Source organism: Oncorhynchus keta, chromosome 10 (assembly GCF_023373465.1).
Source record: "Oncorhynchus keta strain PuntledgeMale-10-30-2019 chromosome 10, Oket_V2, whole genome shotgun sequence".
Lineage (NCBI taxonomy): Eukaryota > Metazoa > Chordata > Actinopteri > Salmoniformes > Salmonidae > Oncorhynchus > Oncorhynchus keta.
This window is the reverse complement of record NC_068430.1, coordinates 80,349,297-80,372,812: the sequence shown is the minus strand read 5'-3', so window position 1 is coordinate 80,372,812 and position 23,516 is coordinate 80,349,297. Positions and strand designations below refer to the sequence as shown.

General features: G+C 48.1%; 2 protein-coding genes across 4 annotated transcripts in view; both read left to right on the top strand.

Annotated features, from left to right (window-relative positions):
* The window catches only part of LOC118381223 (cAMP-dependent protein kinase catalytic subunit alpha-like), a 35,021-nt gene extending 21,374 nt beyond the window's left edge, over nt 1-13,647 (top strand). Inside the window, exons 9-10 of the mRNA XM_052526116.1 lie at nt 6,849-7,013; nt 13,440-13,647. Coding sequence (XP_052382076.1) covers nt 6,849-7,013; nt 13,440-13,565 — 291 coding nt within the window. The 3' untranslated portion in view covers nt 13,566-13,647. The remainder of the gene's footprint in view (nt 1-6,848; nt 7,014-13,439) is intronic.
* A 7,365-nt stretch (nt 13,648-21,012) lies between these two features.
* The window catches only part of samd1b (sterile alpha motif domain containing 1b), a 19,014-nt gene continuing 16,510 nt past the window's right edge, over nt 21,013-23,516 (top strand). For all 3 annotated transcript variants that reach the window (XR_008145754.1, XM_052528379.1, XM_052528378.1), the window contains exon 1: nt 21,013-22,490. Coding sequence is in view for 2 of the 3 variants with exons in the window: in XM_052528379.1 (XP_052384339.1) it covers nt 21,048-22,490 (1,443 nt within the window). In the remaining variant the exon portion in view is untranslated. The remainder of the gene's footprint in view (nt 22,491-23,516) is intronic.

The following is a 23,516-nucleotide window of genomic DNA, read 5'->3' as shown; positions in this document are numbered from 1 at the left end:
GATGACACAGCTGTCAGAGAATACTTTTGACCAGGGCCAAGGTCGGGTCACACAGGGAGAGGATCTGTTCACACCTCTTCTATAGAGACGCATCACCCGTGTCTCCTAAAACTGACCCCGTTTGCATCCCTGGGTAGTCTCTCTTTGGACTCAGTGCTTCAGTGTTCTGACACTCCTAGGATGGATCCCTATGGGGCCCTGTTCAAATGTAGTGCACTATTTAGGGCATAGGATACCATTTGGGACTTCTACCTACACATCACCCGTATATATAGTTGAAGTCATTTTTCAACCACTCCATCAAATGTATTTTTAACAAACTATAGTTTTGACAAGTCGGTTAGGATCATCTACTTCATGCATAACACAAGTCATCTTTCCAACAGATTATTTCATTTATAATTCACTGTATCACATCACCAGTGGGTCAGAAGTTTACATACACTTTTGACTGTGCCTTTAAACAGCTTGGAAAATTCCAGGAAAATTATGCCATGACTTTAGAAGCTTCTGATAGGCTAATTGACATAACTACTTTTGACCAGGGCAATTGAGTCATTGGAGGTGTACCTGTGGATGTATTTCAAGGCCACCTTCAAACTCAGTGCCTCTTTGCTTGACATCATAGGAAAATCAAAAGAAATCAGCCAAGTCCTCAGAAAAAAAATTGTAGACCTCCACAAGTCTGGTTCATCCTTGGGAGCAATTTCCAAACACCTGAAGGTACCACATTCACCTGTACAAACATTAGTATGCAAGTATAAACACCATGGGACCACGCAGCCATCATACCGCTCAGGAAGGAGACTCGTTCTGTCTCCTAGAGATGAACGTACTTTGGTGTGAAAAGTGCAAATCAATCCCAGAACAACAGCAAAGGACCTTCTGAAGATGCTGGAGGAAACAGGTACAAAAGTATCTATATACACAGTAAAACGAGTCCTATATCAACATAACCTGAAAGGCCGCTCAGCAAGGAAGAAGCCACTACTCCAAAACTGCCATAAAAAAGCCAGACTACGGTTTGCAACTGCACATGGGGACAAAGATCATACTTTTTGGAGAAATGTCCTCTGGTATGATGACACAAATATAGAACTGTTTGGCCATAATGACCATCGTTATGTTTGGAGGAAAAAGGGGGAGGCTTGCAAGCCGAAGAACACCGTCCCAACCGTGAAGCACAGGGGTGGCAGCATCATGTTGTGGGGGTGCTTTTCTGCAGGAGGGACTGGTGCACTTCACAAAATAGATGGCATCATGAGGAAGGAAAATGATATGGATATATTGAAGCAACATCTCAAGACTTATTTCAGGAAGTTAAAGCTTGGTCGCAAATGGACAATGACCCCAAGCATACTTCCAAAGTTGTGGCAAAATGGCCGAAGAACAACAAAGACAAGGTATTGGAGTGGCCATCACAAAGCCCTGACCTCAATCCTATAGAAAATGTGTGGGCAGAACTGCAAAAGTGTGCGAGAGCAAGGAGACCTACAAACCTGACTCAGTTACACCAGCTCTGTCGGGAAGAATGGGCCAAAATTCACCCAACTTATTGTGGGAAGCTTGTGGAAGGCTACCTGAAACATTTGACCCAATATCACGTCTTGGTCTTAGTATTTAGTGTTTTCTTTATTATTTGGTCAGGCCAGGGTGTGACATGGGTTTATGTTGTTGTATTTCGTATTGGGGTTTTTGTATTATTGGGATTGCGGCTGATTAGGGGTGTTGTATAGGCTTGGCTGCCTGAGGCGGTTCTCAATCAGAGTCAGGTGATTCTCGTTGTCTCTGATTGGGAACCGTATTTAGGTAGCCTGAGTTTCGCTTTGTATTTCGTGGGTGATTGTTCCTGTCTCTGTGTAGTTTCACCAGATAGGCTGTAATTAGGTTTCACGTTCCGTTTGTTATTTTGTATCGTTATTTCATGTGTCGCTTTTTCCAATAAAGTCATGAGTAACCACCACGCTGCATTTCGGTCCGACTCTCTTTCGACAAACGAAGAACGCCGTTACACCCAAGTTAAACCATTTTAAGGCATATATATATATATATATTTCTATATGCGCTACCGTTCAAGAGTTTGGACTCACATAGAAATATCTTCTTCTTTTTGTCGAAAGAAAAACACATTTGTTGTCCATTAAAATAACATCAAATTCATCAGAAATACAGTATATAGAAATTATATATATATATATATGCTGCTCAAAAAAATAAAGGGAACACTAAAATCTCACATCCTAGATCTGAATGAATGAAATATTCTTATTAAATACTTTTTTCTTTACATAGTTGAATGTGCCGACAACAAAATCACACAAATTATCAATGGAAATCAAATGTATCAACCCATGGAGGTCTGGATTTGGAGTCACACTCAAAATTAAAGTGGAAAACCACACTACAGGCTGATCCAACTTTGATGTAATGTCCTCCACGTGCCTGTATGACCTCCCTACAACGCCTGGGCATGCTCCTGATGAGGTGGCGGATGGTCTCCTGAGGGATCTCCTCCCAGACCTGGACTAAAGCATCCGCCAACTCCTGGACAGTCTGTGGTGCAAGACATGATGTCTCAGATGTGCTCAACTGGATTCAGGTCTGGGGAACGGGCGGGCCAGTCCATAGCATCAATGCCTTCCTCTTGCAGGAACTGCTGACACACTCCAGCCACATGAGGTCTAGCATTGTCTTGCATTAGGAGGAACCCAGGGCCAACCGCACCAGCATATGGTCTCACAAGGGGTCTGAGGATCTCATCTCGGTACCTAATGGCAGTCAGGCTACCTCTGGCGAGCACATGGAGGGCTGTGCGGTCCCCCAAAGAAATGCCACCCCACACCATGACTGACCCACCACCTAACCGGTCATGCTGGAGGATGTTGCAGGCAGCAGAACGTTCTCCACGGCGTCTCCAGACTCTGTCACGTCTGTCACATGTGCTCAGTGTGAACCTGCTTTCATCTGTGAAGAGTTCTCTGACAAATGCCCAACGTCCTGCACGGTGTTGGGCTGTAAGCACAACCCCCACCTGTGGACGTCGGGCCCTCATACCACCCACATGGACTCTATTTCTGACCATTTGAGCAGACACATGCACATTTGTGCCTGCTGGAGGTCATTTTGCAGGGCTCTGGCAGTGCTCCTCCTGCTCCTCCTTGCACAAAGGCGGAGGTAGCGGTCCTGCTGCTGGGTTGTTGCCCTCCTACGGCCTCCTCCACGTCTCCTGATGTACTGGCCTGTCTCCTGGTAGCGTCTCCATGCTCTGGACACTACGCTGACAGACACAGCAAACCTTCTTGCCACAGCTCGCATTGATGTGCCATCCTGGATGAGCTGCACTACCTGAGCCACTTGTGTGGGTTGTAGACTCCGTCTCATGCTACCACTAGAGTGAAAGCACCGCCAGCATTCAATAGTGACCAAAACATCAGCCAGGAAGCATAGGAACTGAGAAGTGGTCTGTGGTCACCACCTGCAGAACCACTCCTTTATTGGGGGTGTCTTGCTAATTGCCTATAATTTCCACATGTTGTCTATTCCATTTACACAACAGCATGTGAAATGTATTGGCAATCAGTTTGCTTCCTAAGTGGACAGTTTGATTTCACAGAAGTGTGATTGACTTGGAGTTACATTGTGTTGTTTCAGTGTTCCCTTTATTTTTTTGAGCCCAAATGAATGGACAAAAAAAGTGGTTTTGTTTCAAAAACAAGAACATGTCTAAGTGACCCCAAACTTTTGAACGGTAGTGTGTGTATGTATATATATGTATATTTGCCTGTCTATTAATTTTAGATCAGCACTGAGATGAGAACCTGGTTTGCCTCTTCCTTCTAACATCTCTCCACCCTCCCTCTTCTCCTCCCCTCTCTACCCTCCCTCCTCTCCTTCCCCTGTCCACCCCCTCTCCATCCTCCACCCTCTTCTCCTACTCACCTTCCTCCACCTCCTCTCCTCTGCCCTCCTCTCCTCCCCCACAATACCACTCCCCCTTTCCCGTCCTCCCCCCCCATCTCCCTCTCTACTCTCCCACACCACCACTCTTCCTCCCCCTCTCCTCTCCTCCCCCATCTCCTTCTCTACTCTCCTACACCACCACTCCTCCTCCCCCTCTCCTCTCCTCCCCCATCTCCCTCTCTACTCTCCCACGCCACCACTCCTCCTCCTCCTCTCCTCTCCTCCCCCATCTCCTTCTCTACTCTCCCACGCCACCACTCCTCCTCCCTCCCTCTCCTCCCCCATCTCCTTCTCCTCTCCCACACCACCACTCCTCCTACTCCTCTCCTCTCCTCCCCATCTCCTTCTCTACTCTCCCACACCACCACTCCTCCTCCCCCTCTCCTCTCCTCCCCATCTCCTTCTCTACTCTCCTACACCACCACTCCTCCTCCCCCTCTCCTCTCCTCACACATCTCCCTCTCTACTCTACCACACCACCACTCCTCCTCCCCCTCTCCTCTCCTCCCCATCTCCTTCTCTACTCTCCCACACCACCACCTCCTCCTCCCCCTCTCCTCTCCTCACACATCTCCCTCTCTACTCTCCCACACCACCACTCCTCCTCCCCCTCTCCTCTCCTCTCCTCCCCATCTCCTTCTCTACTCTCCCACACCACCACTCCTCCTCCCCCTCTCCTCTCCTCCCCCATCTCCTTCTCTACTCTCCCACACCACCACTCCTCTCCTCCCTCCCTCCTCTCCTCTCCTCCCCCATCTCCTTCTCTACTCTCCCACACCACCACTCCTCCTCCCCCCATCTCTCCTCCTCCCCCACCACTCCTCCTCCCCCCCCATCTCCTTCTCTACTCTCCCACACCACCACTCCTCCTCCCCCTCTCCTCTCCTCCCCATCTCCTTCTCTACTCTCCCACACCACCACTCCTCCTCCCCTCTCCTCTCCTCCCCCATCTCCTTCTCTACTCTCCCACACCACCACTCCTCCTCCCCTCTCCCTCTCCTCCCCATCTCCTTCTCTACTCTCCCACACCACCACTCCTCCTCCCCCTCTCCTCTCCTCCCCCATCTCCTTCTCCCACACCACCACTCCTCCCCCTCCCACCATCTCCTCCTCCCCCACTCCTCCTCCCCCTCCTCTCCTCCCCATCTCCTTCTCTACTCTCCCACACCACCACTCCTCCTCCCCCTCTCCTCTCCTCCCCCATCTCCTTCTCTACTCTCCCACACCACCACTCCTCCTCCCCCCCCTCTCCTCTCCCCCCATCTCCTTCTCTACTCTCCCACACCACCACTCCTCCTCCCCCTCTCCTCTCCTCCCCCATCTCCTTCTCTACTCTCCCACACCACCACTCCTCCTCCCCCTCTCCTCTCCTCCCCCATCTCCTTCTCTACTCTCCCACACCACCACTCCTCCTCCCCCTCTCCTCTCCTCCCCATCTCCTTCTCTACTCTCCCACACCACCACTCCTCCTCCCCCTCTCCTCTCCTCCCCATCTCCTTCTCTACTCTCCCACACCATCCCCCTCTCCTCCCTCCCCATCTCCTTCTCTACTCTCCCACACCACCACTCCTCCCCCCTCCCTTCTCTACTCTCCTCCTCCCCCACCCATCTCCTTCTCTCTCTCCCCCCATCACCACACCACCACTCCTCCTCCCCTCTCCTCTCCTCCCCCATCTCCTTCTCTACTCTCCCACACCACCACTCCTCCTCCTCCTCTCCCCCATCTCTCCCCCATCTCCTTCTCTACCTCTCCCACACCACCACTCCTCCTCCCCCCACCACTCTCCTCCCCTCCTCCCCCCCCCATATCCTTCTCTATCTCCTTCTCTACTCCCACACCACCACTCCTCCTCCCCCTCTCCTCTCCTCCCCCATCTCCTTCTCTACTCTCCCACACCACCACCCTCCTCCCCCTCCTCCCCATCCTTCTCCCCCCATCTCCTTCTCTCTCCTCCCCCATCTCCTTCCTACACACCACCACTCCTCCTCCCCCTCTCCTCTCCCATCTCCTTCTCTACTCTCCCACACCACCACTCCTCCTCCCCCTCTCCTCTCCTCCCCCCCCATCTCCTTCTCTACTCTCCCCACCACCACTCCTCCTCCCCCCCCTCTCCTCCCCCCTCCCCATCTCCTTCTCTACTCTCCCACACCACCACTCCTCCTCCCCCCTCTCCTCTCCTCCCTCCCCATCTCCTTCTCTACTCTCCCACACCACCACTCCTCCTCCCCTCTCCTCTCCTCCCCCATCTCCTTCTCTACTCTCCCACACCACCACTCCTCCTCCCCCTCTCCTCTCCTCCCCCATCTCCTTCTCTACTCTCCCACACCACCACTCCTCCTCCCCTCTCCCCTCCTCCCCCCCATCTCCTTCTCTACTCTCCCACACCACCACCCTCCTCCCCTCCTCCTCCTCCTCTCCTCCCCATATCCTTCTCTACTCTCCCACACCACCACTCCTCCTCCCCCTCCTCCTCCTCTCCCCCCCATCTCCTTCTCTATCTCTCCCACACCACCACTCCTCCTCCCCCTCTCCTCTCCTCCCCATCTCCTTCTCTACTCTCCCACACCACCACTCCTCCTCCTCCCTCTCCCTCTCCTCCCCCCATCTCCTTCTCTACTCTCCCACACCACCACCCTCCTCCCCCTCTCCTCTCCTCCCCCATCTCCTTCTCTACTCTCCCACACCACCACTCCTCCCCCCCCACCACTCCTCCTCTCCTCTCCCCCCATCTCCTTCTCTACTCTCCCACACCACCACTCCTCCTCCTCCTCTCCTCTCCTCCCCCATCTCCTTCTCTACTCTCCCACACCACCACTCCTCCTCCCCCTCTCCTCCCCTCCCCCATCTCCCTCTTTACTCTCCCACACCACCACTTCTCCTCCCCCAGGTGCGTTTCCCCTCCCACTTCAGCTCTGACCTGAAGGATCTGTTGAGGAATCTACTACAGGTGGACCTGACCAAGCGCTATGGCAACCTGAAGAACGGCGTCAACGACATCAAGGGACACAAGTGGTTCGCCACCACTGATTGGATCGCCGTTTACCAGAGAAAGGTGAGAGGTGGGGTCTAACTGAAATGTAGGGTACAGTATACCAGAGAAAGGTGAGAGGTGGGGTCTAACTGAAATGTAGGGTACAGTATACCAGAGAAAGGTGAGAGGTGGGGTCTAACTGATATGTAGGGTACAGTATACCAGAGAAAGGTGAGAGGTGGGGTCTAACTGATATGTAGGGTACAGTATACCAGAGAAAGGTGAGAGGTGGGGTCTAACTGAAATGTAGGGTACAGTATACCAGAGAAAGGTGAGAGGTGGGGTCTAACTGAAATGTAGGGTACAGTATACCAGAGAAAGGTGAGAGGTGGGGTCTAACTGAAATGTAGGGTACAGTATACCAGAGAAAGGTGAGAGGTGGGGTCTAACTGAAATGTAGGGTACAGTATACCAGAGAAAGGTGAGAGGTGGGGTCTAACTGAAATGTAGGGTACAGTATACCAGAGAAAGGTGAGAGGTGGGGTCTAACTGAAATGTAGGGTACAGTATACCAGAGAAAGGTGAGAGGTGAGGTCTAACTGAAATGTAGGGTACAGTATACCAGAGAAAGGTGAGAGGTGGGGTCTAACTGAAATGTAGGGTACAGTATACCAGAGAAAGGTGAGAGGTCTAACTGATATGTAGGGTACAGTATACCAGAGAAAGGTGAGGGGTCTAACTGATATGTAGGGTACAGTATACCAGATAAAGGTGAGAGGTCTAACTGATATGTAGGGTACAGTATACCAGAGAAAGGTGAGGGGTCTAACTGATATGTAGGGTACAGTATACCAGAGAAAGGTGAGGGGTCTAACTGATATGTAGGGTACAGTATACCAGAGAAAGGTGAGAGGTGGGGTCTAACTGAAATGTAGGGTACAGTATACCAGAGAAAGGTGAGAGGTGGGGTCTAACTGAAATGTAGGGTACAGTATACCAGAGAAAGGTGAGAGGTGGGGTCTAACTGAAATGTAGGGTACAGTATACCAGAGAAAGGTGAGAGGTGGGGTCTAACTGATATGTAGGGTACAGTATACCAGAGAAAGGTGAGGGGTCTAACTGATATGTAGGGTACAGTATACCAGAGAAAGGTGAGAGGTCTAACTGATATGTAGGGTACAGTATACCAGAGAAAGGTGAGAGGTCTAACTGATATGTAGGGTACAGTATACCAGATAAAGGTGAGAGGTGGGGTCAGTATACCAGATAAAGGTGAGAGGTCTAACTGATATGTAGGGTACAGTATACCAGAGAAAGGTGAGAGGTCTAACTGATATGTAGGGTACAGTATACCAGAGAAAGGTGAGAGGTCTAACTGATATGTAGGGTACAGTATACCAGAGAAAGGTGAGAGGTCTAACTGATATGTAGGGTACAGTATACCAGAGAAAGGTGAGAGGTGGGGTCTAACTGATATGTAGGGTACAGTATACCAGATAAAGGTGAGAGGTCTAACTGATATGTAGGGTACAGTATACCAGAGAAAGGTGAGGGGTCTAACTGATATGTAGGGTACAGTATACCAGATAAAGGTGAGAGGTCTAACTGATATGTAGGGTACAGTATACCAGAGAAAGGTGAGAGGTCTAACTGATATGTAGGGTACAGTATACCAGATAAAGGTGAGAGGTCTAACTGATATGTAGGGTACAGTATACCAGATAAAGGTGAGGGGTCTAACTGATATGTAGGGTACAGTATACCAGAGAAAGGTGAGAGGTCTAACTGATATGTAGGGTACAGTATACCAGATAAAGGTGAGAGGTCTAACTGATATGTAGGGTACAGTATACCAGAGAAAGGTGAGAGGTCTAACTGATATGTAGGGTACAGTATACCAGAGAAAGGTGAGAGGTCTAACTGATATATAGGGTACAGTATACCAGAGAAAGGTGAGGGGTCTAACTGATATGTAGGGTACAGTATACCAGATAAAGGTGAGAGGTCTAACTGATATGTAGGGTACAGTATACCAGAGAAAGGTGAGAGGTCTAACTGATATGTAGGGTACAGTATACCAGAGAAAGGTGAGGGGTCTAACTGATATGTAGGGTACAGTATACCAGAGAAAGGTGAGGGGTCTAACTGATATGTAGGGTACAGTATACCAGAGAAAGGTGAGGGGTCTAACTGATATGTAGGGTACAGTATACCAGAGAAAGGTGAGAGGTGGGGTCTAACTGATATGTAGGGTACAGTATACCAGAGAAAGGTGAGAGGTCTAACTGATATGTAGGGTACAGTATACCAGAGAAAGGTGAGGGGTCTAACTGATATGTAGGGTACAGTATACCAGAGAAAGGTGAGGGGTCTAACTGATATGTAGGGTACAGTATACCAGAGAAAGGTGAGGGGTCTAACTGATATGTAGGGTACAGTATACCAGAGAAAGGTGAGGGGTCTAACTGATATGTAGGGTACAGTATACCAGAGAAAGGTGAGAGGTGGGGTCTAACTGATATGTAGGGTACAGTATACCAGAGAAAGGTGAGAGGTCTAACTGATATGTAGGGTACAGTATACCAGAGAAAGGTGAGGGGTCTAACTGATATGTAGGGTACAGTATACCAGAGAAAGGTGAGAGGTCTAACTGATATGTAGGGTACAGTATACCAGAGAAAGGTGAGGGTCTAACTGATATGTAGGGTACAGTATACCAGAGAAAGGTGAGGGGTCTAACTGATATGTAGGGTACAGTATACCAGAGAAAGGTGAGAGGTCTAACTGATATGTAGGGTACAGTATACCAGAGAAAGGTGAGAGGTCTAACTGATATGTAGGGTACAGTATACCAGATAAAGGTGAGAGGTGAGAGGTCTAACTGATATGTAGGCTACAATATACCAGAGAAAGGTGAGAGGTGGGGTCTAACTGATATGTAGGGTACAGTATACCAGAGAAAGGTGAGGGGTCTAACTGATATGTAGGGTACAGTATACCAGAGAAAGGTGAGAGGTGGGGTCTAACTGATATGTAGGGTACAGTATACCAGAGAAAGGTGAGAGGTCTAACTGATATGTAGGGTACAGTATACCAGAGAAAGGTGAGAGGTGGGGTCTAACTGATATGTAGGGTACAGTATACCAGAGAAAGGTGAGAGGTCTAACTGATATGTAGGGTACAGTATACCAGATAAAGGTGAGCGGTCTAACTGATATGTAGGGTACAGTATACCAGAGAAAGGTGAGAGGTCTAACTGATATGTAGGGTACAGTATACCAGAGAAAGGTGAGAGGTCTAACTGATATGTAGGGTACAGTATACCAGATAAAGGTGAGGGGTCTAACTGATATGTAGGGTACAGTATACCAGATAAAGGTGAGAGGTCTAACTGATATGTAGGGTACAGTATACCAGAGAAAGGTGAGAGGTCTAACTGATATGTAGGGTACAGTATACCAGATAAAGGTGAGAGGTGGGGTCTAACTGATATGTAGGGTACAGTATACCAGAGAAAGGTGAGGGGTCTAACTGATATGTAGGGTACAGTATACCAGAGAAAGGTGAGAGGTCTAACTGATATGTAGGGTACAGTATACCAGATAAAGGTGAGAGGTCTAACTGATATGTAGGGTACAGTATACCAGAGAAAGGTGAGGGGTCTAACTGATATGTAGGGTACAGTATACCAGAGAAAGGTGAGGGGTCTAACTGATATGTAGGGTACAGTATACCAGAGAAAGGTGAGAGGTCTAACTGATATGTAGGGTACAGTATACCAGAGAAAGGTGAGATGTCTAACTGATATGTAGGGTACAGTATACCAGATAAAGGTGAGAGGTCTAACTGATATGTAGGGTACAGTATACCAGAGAAAGGTGAGAGGTCTAACTGATATGTAGGGTACAGTATACCAGAGAAAGGTGAGGGGTCTAACTGATATGTAGGGTACAGTATACCAGATAAAGGTGAGAGGTCTAACTGATATGTAGGGTACAGTATACCAGAGAAAGGTGAGGGGTCTAACTGATATGTAGGGTACAGTATACCAGATAAAGGTGAGAGGTCTAACTGATATGTAGGGTACAGTATACCAGAGAAAGGTGAGAGGTCTAACTGATATGTAGGGTACAGTATACCAGATAAAGGTGAGAGGTCTAACTGATATGTAGGGTACAGTATACCAGATAAAGGTGAGAGGTGGGGTTTAACTGATATGTAGGGTACAGTATACCAGATAAAGGTGAGGGTCTAACTGATATGTAGGGTACAGTATACCAGATAAAGGTGAGAGGTGTCTAACTGATATGTAGGGTACAGTATACCAGATAAAGGTGAGGGGTCTAACTGATATGTAGGGTACAGTATACCAGAGAAAGGTGAGGGGTCTAACTGATATGTAGGCTACAATATACCAGAGAAAGGTGAGGGGTCTAACTGATATGTAGGGTACAGTATACCAGATAAAGGTGAGAGGTCTAACTGATATGTAGGGTACAGTATACCAGAGAAAGGTGAGAGGTCTAACTGATATGTAGGGTACAGTATACCAGATAAAGGTGAGAGGTCTAACTGATATGTAGGGTACAGTATACCAGATAAAGGTGAGAGGTGGGGTCTAACTGATATGTAGGGTACAGTATACCAGAGAAAGGTGAGAGGTCTAACTGATATGTAGGGTACAGTATACCAGATAAAGGTGAGAGGTCTAACTGATATGTAGGGTACAGTATACCAGAGAAAGGTGAGAGGTCTAACTGATATGTAGGGTACAGTATACCAGAGAAAGGTGAGAGGTCTAACTGATATGTAGGGTACAGTATACCAGATAAAGGTGAGAGGTCTAACTGATATGTAGGGTACAGTATACCAGAGAAAGGTGAGAGGTCTAACTGATATGTAGGGTACAGTATACCAGAGAAAGGTGAGAGGTCTAACTGATATGTAGGGTACAGTATACCAGAGAAAGGTGAGAGGTCTAACTGATATGTAGGGTACAGTATACCAGATAAAGGTGAGAGGTCTAACTGATATGTAGGGTACAGTATACCAGATAAAGGTGAGAGGTCTAACTGATATGTAGGGTACAGTATACCAGAGAAAGGTGAGAGGTCTAACTGATATGTAGGGTACAGTATACCAGATAAAGGTGAGGGGTCTAACTGATATGTAGGGTACAGTATACCAGAGAAAGGTGAGAGGTCTAACTGATATGTAGGGTACAGTATACCAGAGAAAGGTGAGAGGTGGGGTCTAACTGATATGTAGGGTACAGTATACCAGAGAAAGGTGAGAGGTGGGGTCTAACTGATATGTAGGGTACAGTATACCAGAGAAAGGTGAGAGGTGGGGTCTAACTGATATGTAGGGTACAGTATACCAGAGAAAGGTGAGAGGTGGGGTCTAACTGATATGTAGGGTACAGTATACCAGATAAAGGTGAGAGGTCTAACTGATATGTAGGGTACAGTATACCAGAGAAAGGTGAGAGGTCTAACTGATATGTAGGGTACAGTATACCAGAGAAAGGTGAGAGGTCTAACTGATATGTAGGGTACAGTATACCAGATAAAGGTGAGAGGTCTAACTGATATGTAGGGTACAGTATACCAGATAAAGGTGAGAGGTGGGGTCTAACTGATATGTAGGGTACAGTATACCAGATAAAGGTGAGAGGTCTAACTGATATGTAGGGTACAGTATACCAGAGAAAGGTGAGAGGTCTAACTGATATGTAGGGTACAGTATACCAGAGAAAGGTGAGAGGTGGGGTCTAACTGATATGTAGGGTACAGTATACCAGAGAAAGGTGAGGGGTCTAACTGATATGTAGGGTACAGTATACCAGAGAAAGGTGAGAGATATCTAACTGATATGTAGGGTACAGTATACCAGAGAAAGGTGAGAGGTCTAACTGATATGTAGGGTACAGTATACCAGATAAAGGTGAGAGGTCTAACTGATATGTAGGGTACAGTATACCAGATAAAGGTGAGAGGTGGGGTTTAACTGATATGTAGGGTACAGTATACCAGATAAAGGTGAGAGGTCTAACTGATATGTAGGGTACAGTATACCAGATAAAGGTGAGAGGTCTAACTGATATGTAGGGTACAGTATACCAGATAAAGGTGAGAGGTCTAACTGATATGTAGGGTACAGTATACCAGATAAAGGTGAGAGGTGGGGTTTAACTGATATGTAGGGTACAGTATACCAGAGAAAGGTGAGAGGTCTAACATATGTAGTAGTGTACAGTACAATTCCAGGTAACTTTCTCAAAATAACAGAAATCCCCTTTGATCAAGGCCCTTAACCCTCATTTCTCCCGTGAGGCATTCTGGGTAAGAGCTAACTGAATGTCATGTCAACCAATGTGTTGATAAGTTTCAATATGAACATTTCACAGGAATCTGGTTTAGTAAAATGCGATGTATGTTTGATAGATTTTTCCTCTTCCTCTTCCTGTGTGTATGTGTGCGCGTATGTGTGCCCGTGTGTCTGTAGGTGGAGGCCCCGTTCGTTCCTAAGTTCAAAGGCCCAGGTGACACCAGCAACTTTGAGGAGTACGAAGAGGAGGAGATCAGAGTCTCCATCAGTGAACAGTGTGCCAAGGAGTTCACTGACTTCTAGACCCAACCAGAGAGAGAGGGATTGAAGGAAGAAGATAAGGAAGGAAGGAAGGAAGGAAGGAAGGAAGGAAGGAAGGAAGGAAGGAAGGAAGGAAGGAAGGGAAGGAAGGAAGGAAGGAAGGAAGGAAGGAAGGAAGGAAGGAAGGAAGGAAGGAAGGAAGGAAGGAAGGAAGGAAGGAGATAGGAAGAAGGAAGAAGAGACGTGAGGGAGGGAGGGAGAGAGAGAGAGGGAAGGTAGACTGGAGTACTGTCTCCTGTTGAATCACAAGCACCAGCTACGAGAGGGAGAGAAGAGAGGGAGAGAAGAAGAAGAGGAAGATGGGGAGAGAAGAAGATGCAGAGAGAAGATGCAGAGAGAAGAAGAGGGACAGAAGAAGAGGGAGAGAAGAGGGAGAGAAGAAGAGGAAGATGGGGAGAGAAGAAGAGGCAGAGAGAAGAAGAGGGAGAGAAGAAGAGGGAGAGAAGAAGAGGGAGAGAAGAAGAGGGAGAGAAGAAGAGGGAGAGAAGAAGAGGGAGAGAAGAAGAGGGAGAGAAGAAGAGGGAGAGAAGAAGAGGGGGAGAGAAGAAGAGGGAGAGAAGAAGAGGGAGAGAAGAAGAGGGAGAGAAGAAGAGGGAGAGAAGAAGAGGGAGAGAAGAAGAGGGAGAGAAGAAGAGGGAGAGAAGAAGAGGGAGAGAAGAAGAGGGAGAGTAAACCAGCAGTGTTGCCTTTTCTGTCCCATTTGTGTTTTTTCTACTGTTATTTATTTATTATTTAGTCTCTTTTTATGTTTCATCCTTTATGGAGTGTTGGAGTGGGACCTGTCTCTGTAACAACTGTCTCCTAACTACCATATTGGGACAGGCTCCTGTCTCTGTAACAACTGTCTCCTAACTACCATATTGGGACAGGTACCTGTCTCTGTAACAACTGTCTCTTAACTACCATATTGGGACAGGCTCCTGTCTCTGTAACAACTGTCTCCTAACTACCATATTGGGACAGGCACCTGTCTCTGTAACAACTGTCTCCTAACTACCATATTGGGACAGGGCCATTCTCTGTAACAACTGTCTCCTATGTACTAGGCTAGCATATTGCTCCACACATACCGGTATTTGTTCTGAATGGCCCCCTGTTCCCTAAATAGTGCACTACTTTTTACCAGAACCCTATGGGCTCTGGTCAAAAGTAGTGCACTCTAAAGGGAATAGGGTGCCATTTGGGACAAATGCACAATACTCTGCACTCACCTCCCCCTCTCCTACCCCCCTTGGCGTGTGTCGCCCCCCCCCCCGGTGGACCAAGCCCTCTCCTACCCCCTTGGCGTGTGTCGCACCCCTCCCCCGGTGGACCAAGCCCTCTCCTACCCCCCTTGGCGTGTGTCGCCCCCCTCCCCCGGTGGACCAAGCCCTCTCCTACCCCCCTTGGCGTGTGTCGTCCCCCCGGTGGACCAAGCCCTCTCCTACCCCCCTTGGCGTGTGTCGTCCCCCCGGTGGACCAAGCCCTCTCCTACCCCCCTTGGCGTGTGTCGTCCCCCCGTTACCAAGCCCTCTCCTACCCCTCACGTGGCGTGTTTACTCATTCTCACGTTAAACATCCCTCATTCCTTTTCTCACGTGGACCAAGCCCATTCTCCTTAAACCCCAACTCATTCTTTTCTCACGTCCGGCGTGTGTTCTCACGTTAAACACATCTCAACTCATTCCTTTTCTCGTGGACCAAGTTTACTCATTCTCCTACACATCCCCATTGGCGTTTCTCACGTCCGCCCATTCTCCACGTTAAACACATGGACCAAGCCCTCTCCTACCCCCATTCCTTTTCTCACGGCGTGTGTAGTTTACTCATTCTCACGTTAAACACATCCAACTCATTCCTTTTCTCACCCCGGCCTCGTAGTTTACTCATTCTCACGTTAAACACATCTCAACTCATTCCTTTTCTCACGTCCGGCCTGGTTTACTCATTCCCTTAAACACATCTTCACGTCCGGCCTCGTAACACCCGGCCTTCCTTTTCTCACGTCCGGCCTTAGTTTACTCATTTGGCGTGTGTCGTCCCCCGTTAAACACAAGCCCTCTCCTACCCCCTTGGCGTTCCTGGACCAAGCCCTCTCCTACGTCCCCTTGGCGTGTGTCTCATTCTCACGTTAAACACATCTCAACTCATTCCTTTTCTCACGTTGGTTTACTCATTCTCACGTCCCCCCGCGGTGGACCAAACAGCCCTCTTCCTTTTCTCCCCGGCCTGTGTTCTCCCGTTAAACACATCTCACTCAAGCCCTCTCCTACCACCCTTGGCGTTAAACACATCTCAACTCCCCTCACGTGGACCAAGCCTCATTCTCCTTAAACACCTCAACTCATTCCTTTTCTCACGTCCCCTCGTAGTTTACTCAAGCCCTCTCCTACCCCCGTAGTTTACTCATTCTCACGCGTGTGTTCCTTTTCCCCCGGTGGACCAAGCCCTCTCCTCATTCCCCCTTGGCGTCGTGTTTACTCATTCTCACGTTAAACACATCTCAACTCATTCCTTTTCTCACGTCCGGCCTCGTAGTTTACTCATTCTCCCTCGTTACCAAGCCCTCTCCTACCCCCTCATTCCTTTTCTCACGTCCGGCCTTGATGTTATAGTTTCCAGGCTGGTGTTCTTCCTGTCCTTGTGTTAATACATACACTCAACTGTACACTTCTGTCTTGACACTTAAACACATCTCGTCATTCCGGCCTCGTAGTTTAATCATTCTCACGTTAATAAGGCACATAGCAGATCCTTCTTTCCAAAGCCGGCCTCAGGGGTTTACTGTTTCTCACGATGTGCCATTCAGCGGGAATTGAACCTCAACTCATTCCTTTTTCTCACGTCCGTGATGCTCTTACTCAACTCACGAAACACTCTCAACTCATTCCTTTTCTCACGTCCGGCCTCGTAGTTTACTCATTCTCACGTTAAACACATCTCAACTCATTCCTTTTCTCACGTCCGGCCTCGTAGTTTACTCATTCTCACGTTAAACACATCTCAACTCATTCCTTTTCTCACGTCCGGCCTCGTAGTTTACTCATTCTCACGTTAAACACATCTCAACTCATTCCTTTTCTCACGTCCGGCCTCGTAGTTTACTCATTCTCACGTTAAACACATCTCAACTCATTCCTTTTCTCACGTCCGGCCTCGTAGTTTACTCATTCTCACGTTAAACACATCTCAACTCATTCCTTTTCTCACGTCCGGCCTCGTAGTTTACTCATTCTCACGTTAAACACATCTCAACTCATTCCTTTTCTCACGTCCGGCCTCGTAGTTTACTCATTCTCACGTTAAACACATCTCAACTCATTCCTTTTCACGTCCGGCCTCGTAGTTTACTCATTCTCACGTTAAACACATCTCAACTCATTCCTTTTCTCACGTCCGGCCTCGTAGTTTACTCATTCTCACGTTAAACACATCTCAACTCATTCCTTTTCTCACGTCCGGCCTCGTAGTTTACTCATTCTCACGTTAAACACATCTCAACTCATTCCTTTTCTCACGTCCGGCCTCGTAGTTTACTCATTCTCACGTTAAACACATCTCAACTCATTCCTTTTCTCACGTCCGGCCTCGTAGTTTACTCATTCTCACGTTAAACACATCTCAACTCATTCCTTTTCTCACGTCCGGCCTCGTAGTTTACTCATTCTCACGTTAAACACATCTCAACTCATTCCTTTTCTCACGTCCGGCCTCGTAGTTTACTCATTCTCACGTTAAACACATCTCAACTCATTCCTTTTCTCACGTCCGGCCTCGTAGTTTACTCATTCTCACGTTAAACACATCTCAACTCATTCCTTTTCTCACGTCCGGCCTCGTAGTTTACTCATTCTCACGTTAAACACGTCTCAACTCATTCCTTTTCTCACGTCCGGCCTCGTAGTTTACTCATTCTCACGTTAAACACATCTCAACTCATTCCTTTTCTCACGTCCGGCCTCGTAGTTTACTCATTCTCACGTTAAACACATCTCAACTCATTCCTTTTCTCACGTCCGGCCTCGTAGTTTACTCATTCTCACGTTAAACACATCTCAACTCATTCCTTTTCTCACGTCCGGCCTCGTAGTTTACTCATTCTCACGTTAAACACATCTCAACTCATTCCTTTTCTCACGTCCGGCCTCGTAGTTTACTCATTCTCACGTTAAACACATCTCAACTCATTCCTTTTCTCACGTCCGGCCTCGTAGTTTACTCATTCTCACGTTAAACACATCTCAACTCATTCCTTTTCTCACGTCCGGCCTCGTAGTTTACTCATTCTCACGTTAAACACATCTCAACTCATTCCTTTTCTCACGTCCGGCCTCGTAGTTTACTCATTCTCACGTTAAACACATCTCAACTCATTCCTTTTCTCACGTCCGGCCTCGTAGTTTACTCATTCTCACGTTAAACACATCTCAACTCATTCCTTTTCTCACGTCCGGCCTCGTAGTTTACTCATTCTCACGTTAAACACATCTCAACTCATTCCTTTTCTCACGTCCGGCCTCGTAGTTTACTCATTCTCACGTTAAACACATCTCAACTCATTCCTTTTCTCACGTCCGGCCTCGTAGTTTACTCATTCTCACGTTAAACACATCTCAACTCATTCCTTTTCTCACGTCCGGCCTCGTAGTTTACTCATTCTCACGTTAAACACATCTCAACTCATTCCTTTTCTCACGTCCGGCCTCGTAGTTTACTCATTCTCACGTTAAACACATCTCAACTCATTCCTTTTCTCACGTCCGGCCTCGTAGTTTACTCATTCTCACGTTAAACACATCTCAACTCATTCCTTTTCTCACGTCCGGCCTCGTAGTTTACTCATTCTCACGTTAAACACATCTCAACTCATTCCTTTTCTCACGTCCGGCCTCGTAGTTTACTCATTCTCACGTTAAACACATCTCAACTCATTCCTTTTCTCACGTCCGGCCTCGTAGTTTACTCATTCTCACGTTAAACACATCTCAACTCATTCCTTTTCTCACGTCCGGCCTCGTAGTTTACTCATTCTCACGTTAAACACATCTCAACTCATTCCTTTTCTCACGTCCGGCCTCGTAGTTTACTCATTCTCACGTTAAACACATCTCAACTCATTCCTTTTCTCACGTCCGGCCTCGTAGTTTACTCATTCTCACGTTAAACACATCTCAACTCATTCCTTTTCTCACGTCCGGCCTCGTAGTTTACTCATTCTCACGTTAAACACATCTCAACTCATTCCTTTTCTCACGTCCGGCCTCGTAGTTTACTCATTCTCACGTTAAACACATCTCAACTCATTCCTTTTCTCACGTCCGGCCTCGTAGTTTACTCATTCTCACGTTAAACACATCTCAACTCATTCCTTTTCTCACGTCCGGCCTCGTAGTTTACTCATTCTCACGTTAAACACATCTCAACTCATTCCTTTTCTCACGTCCGGCCTCGTAGTTTACTCATTCTCACGTTAAACACATCTCAACTCATTCCTTTTCTCACGTCCGGCCTCGTAGTTTACTCATTCTCACGTTAAACACATCTCAACTCATTCCTTTTCTCACGTCCGGCCTCGTAGTTTACTCATTCTCACGTTAAACACATCTCAACTCATTCCTTTTCTCACGTCCGGCCTCGTAGTTTACTCATTCTCACGTTAAACACATCTCAACTCATTCCTTTTCTCACGTCCGGCCTCGTAGTTTACTCATTCTCACGTTAAACACATCTCAACTCATTCCTTTTCTCACGTCCGGCCTCTAGTTTACTCATTCTCACGTTAAACACATCTCAACTCATTCCTTTTCTCACGTCCGGCCTCGTTTCTCAACTCATTCCTTTTCTCACGTCCGGCCTCGTAGTTTACTCATTCTCACGTTAAACACGTCTCAACTCATTCCTTTTCTCACGTCCGGCCTCGTAGTTTACTCATTCTCACGTTAAACACGTCTCAACTCATTCCTTTTCTCACGTCCGGCCTCGTAGTTTACTCATTCTCACGTCCGGCCTCGTAGTTTACTCATTCTCACGTTAAACACGTCTCAACTCATTTGACATCTTGTATTAGGAAGGTGTCATTACATTCTCTGACTCCGTTGTCCAGGTTTGAAAATAACATTATATTGTCATTATTACTATTGTTATTATAATTACATTGTCTTAACACTCTTCTCCTTTGAATACAATTCCATATTCTCTTCTACTCTTTAATGTCGTGTTCCGTCGCCTAATATCATAGGGCACGTCCCAAATGGCACCATATTACCATATTCCCTACTTAGTGCACTACTTTTGACCCAGGCCTATAGAGCTATCTGGTCAAGAGTAGTGCACTAAGTAGGGCACAGTGTTCCATTTGGGACGTACCCGTGGACAGCTGTTTATCCCCTCCATCACAGTCTCCTCGATGTATTTCTAGGTCATCCTCCTCTCAGCCGTGGACAGGCACAATGCTGGTGTATATATATGTACTATATACATACTGTTGCACTTTCTAGGAAAATACATAAGGCCTGTAGTCTTTTTAAACCATATGACTGCAGTCGCACAATTCTAAATTCCCTGGTTTTACACAAATCCTGTCTGGAAGATTCCTGGGAATATGAGAGGAATAAGCAGGAACTCCGGGACTCCTTCCACCAGGATTTCTGGGAAAACGGAGAATTTGTGTAAAGTTTGGGACTGCAGCAGCCCGATAGGATCCTCAGCACTCCAAAGGGAGGTGTTTAAAGACACTGTCTAATACCACCACATGAAAAGAAAAACAAAACACAGAGTGTCATATTTTGCAACTTGTGTATCAGTACAATAAAGTTTTACTTGTTAAAATGACAAGGGATTGTGTGTGCTGTTTGTTTGCGTGATATAGCACCAGTTTTTTTTCCCCAAACCTCGTTGTGGACCCCCAGACATTTCACCACTTTGGTGAAGCCCTGAACTAGTTGACCTTGGTACGCTAACTGTAGAACAGATCAAATATGTGGACTGGCTGGGGCTCCCTGGGGAGAGGTTTGAAAACCACGGACATAGCCTAAACTCACTTTAAAACTATTGGGGACTGACACACACACACCTGTAGACCTATTCAATCCATCTTGTATATTTAATTAGAGACGAACAGGCTCTGTGTAGGTCTATGAGACGCGTTTCCTGTAAGACCGTTTAGCCTAGAGGCCTCGTCTCCCAACGCAGTCATCCAGACAACTGTTGGCTCTTTAGTCTGGACTCTGGACAGACCCACCTAAGACGCGTTCATATGCAGAAATCCAAAATAATACAATTTCCAAATCTGTGTATGTATTACAACCAATAAAAGCGTGTTTACGTTTCCCAAAGGCAGCGGGAATGTGAACAAAGAGCGATGTGCTTGAGATGCGCAGAAAAAAAGAAAAAAAAACTCTACCTTAAATAAGCTACCGTCCGCGTATGTCTGCTGTGGGTGAACTGAAGGGGACGCCATCTTCGTCAGTCCACCTTAAGCGCACAATGTGGCCAACGCATGCGCACATCGAGGCTTCCGTTGTTCATTCTCCGCTCTGCCGGGCTCGCTCTCTGCTCGCGCTGGGTCGGTATAGGAGAGCGACTTCCAGCGTCACTTCAGAAACAACAAGAGAGAAAAGACGCACTCGGCCAAACTCAAACTCAACCGCTGGGAAAACAACAACCACAATGTCCGAATCCAAGTACCGGGACTGGATCCTCGAGACCATCGACTCTCTACGCTCACGGAAAGCCCGACCGGACCTTGAGAGAATATGTCGTATGGTCCGGAGAAGACACGGCTCGGATCCAGACAGAACCCGAGAGGAACTGGAGAAACTGATCCAGGAGCAAACAGTGCTCAAAGTTAGCTACAAGGGCTCCATATCCTACAGGAATGCGGCGAAGGTGCAGAGAAAGAGTCGAAAGAAGAGTGACTTCACTCCGGGTAGCGGCGGCGGTAGCGAGGTGGAGGGAGAGCAAGCCAAACACTCCAGTTTCAACAACAACGGGGACAGCGCGCACAGCTTTACCGACCTAGAGGAGGTGGAGAGCCGGGACCGAGAGGAGGATTCTGTCTCCGAGCCGAGTGAGTGCCCTGACCCCCGGCCCGAAACCCCGGGCATCACCTCCGAGAAAAAACAAAAGCTTTTTACACTGAATAGCGGAAACGGCCCTGGCTACTGCCCGGGTTGTGGCGAAACGGGCTGTGCTGCCGGGAGAGGCTGCAGTGGGAAAGCAAGTGCGTCAAAAGACAAGAGATTAGGAGAAAGAGGAGGAGGTCAGGAGGGGGGTGGCAGCAGCGCTTTAACCGGCAACGTCGAAACAAAACCGGGCCAAGATGGGAGCGGCGCTCCGAGCAAAGCAAAGGGGGTCTGGGGTGGAGGAGGGGGGGTGGAGACGACGGGGCAGGAGGGCAGCAGTAGCTGCGTTGGTGTTGCTGCTGAAACGGAAAATAAAATGAGCCAGGGAAGCGCCAGTTCAAGTTCCAGCAGCAACAGCCAGCTCCTGCGGCCGAAACAGCTTCAGCCAGAATCCCCACCTGTCAAACCCAAACTGCGGGCCGGACGAGGTGAGGGGAACCCGGGGGTCGGGGGCAGCGGACAAACCAGCTCGGATTTGGGCGAAAGACTGATCGCCTCCGTCCGCAGACTAGCCGAGCAGAACCGAGCCTCCGCGTTAAGAGGGGAGACCCGCGGGGGCCACAAGCCACTGGGACTGAAGGAGATCCTGGGTTACCTGACCAGCCAAGACGGCCTCTCATCTGAGGGTAAACTGACCCGCAACAGGGTCAAGGTGGTTCTGGAGAGAGAGGTGGCGAGAGGTCGGCTGCGGAGGACCCGGTGTGGGAACATCACTCTCCCGGTGAGGGGAGTGGAGGCAGCGCCTCCCGGCCCCGCTAACAGACTGCTGAAGAGCGCACTGCAGGATAAGCACATTGGGAACAAGGTAACTTAATATTTCCAACACGTCCTATAGACTAAACACAGAGAGAGGAAGAGCAGAACAGACTCACTACACCCTGTCTGCTTATCAACATATCAAAACAGCGCAGACAGACGTCTTTCTCTTTTCTCCCTGGATATAATCCCTGATTCTCTCTCATTCAGCCTAACTCAGCTAAATCGCATGTAAAAACTATTCTGAATGCAATTCTATAATTTGCCCTAAATTAATCTTGGGTTTAAAATGACGTTTCTGGGCTGGTGTGTTTTGTGTGAACGGTAGCCAATGGTAACGTAAACCAGTGCGCTTGCAGAACAGACATCCTGATTTTTTTGTCCTCGACACGCAACTGTGTCTTGCTGCCTGCTCGCTGTTTCCTGTAGGGCTCCACTGCCATCCAGGCAGCACAAAAGGTGCGGGCTTTCAACAGCGCGCTCTCGTCCGCTCGCGTCTCTTGTTCCAGATTCACCGCACACACAGGAGCACGTCGAGGGAGGGCGACCATAATGCGCTGTAGTGGTTCCTCTGTGTTTGGCGCGGTGAAAGTTCGGCTATAGGCTACCGTTCCTATATCATAGACTGTGTCTAGCTGGCTGTAAATTATGCAGACAGACGTACGGACGGGGGCGTTACGTGGTTAATTCGGTGGAATAGTTTGTGAAAATGAAAGCAGACTTTCCACGTCGGAAAGTCTGTCTGCGCCAAGGCTGTATTCGCATCACAGCAGCTTGTCCCCCCCGTTATAATCTTCTTAGTTCCGTTCTTTTCTCTCTCCCTCTATCCCCGCCTCTATCTCTCATGTTTCGTTCCTCATTACGCCCTTTCTAGGCGGCTACCTTTTTTTTAACGGAACAAACGCATGCTCTCTCTCTGTCTCTCTGTCTCGGTGATGTAACTGTAGCCATATGCACACCCAGTCACCAAGCAAGACGCACTGATTCTCTCATGAAATGTTATATTGATTGTAAAACCGAGCGGGCAGTGCGTGTATTTAAGCCGAACACGGGACTGTTGCGGCGGGTCTCGCGC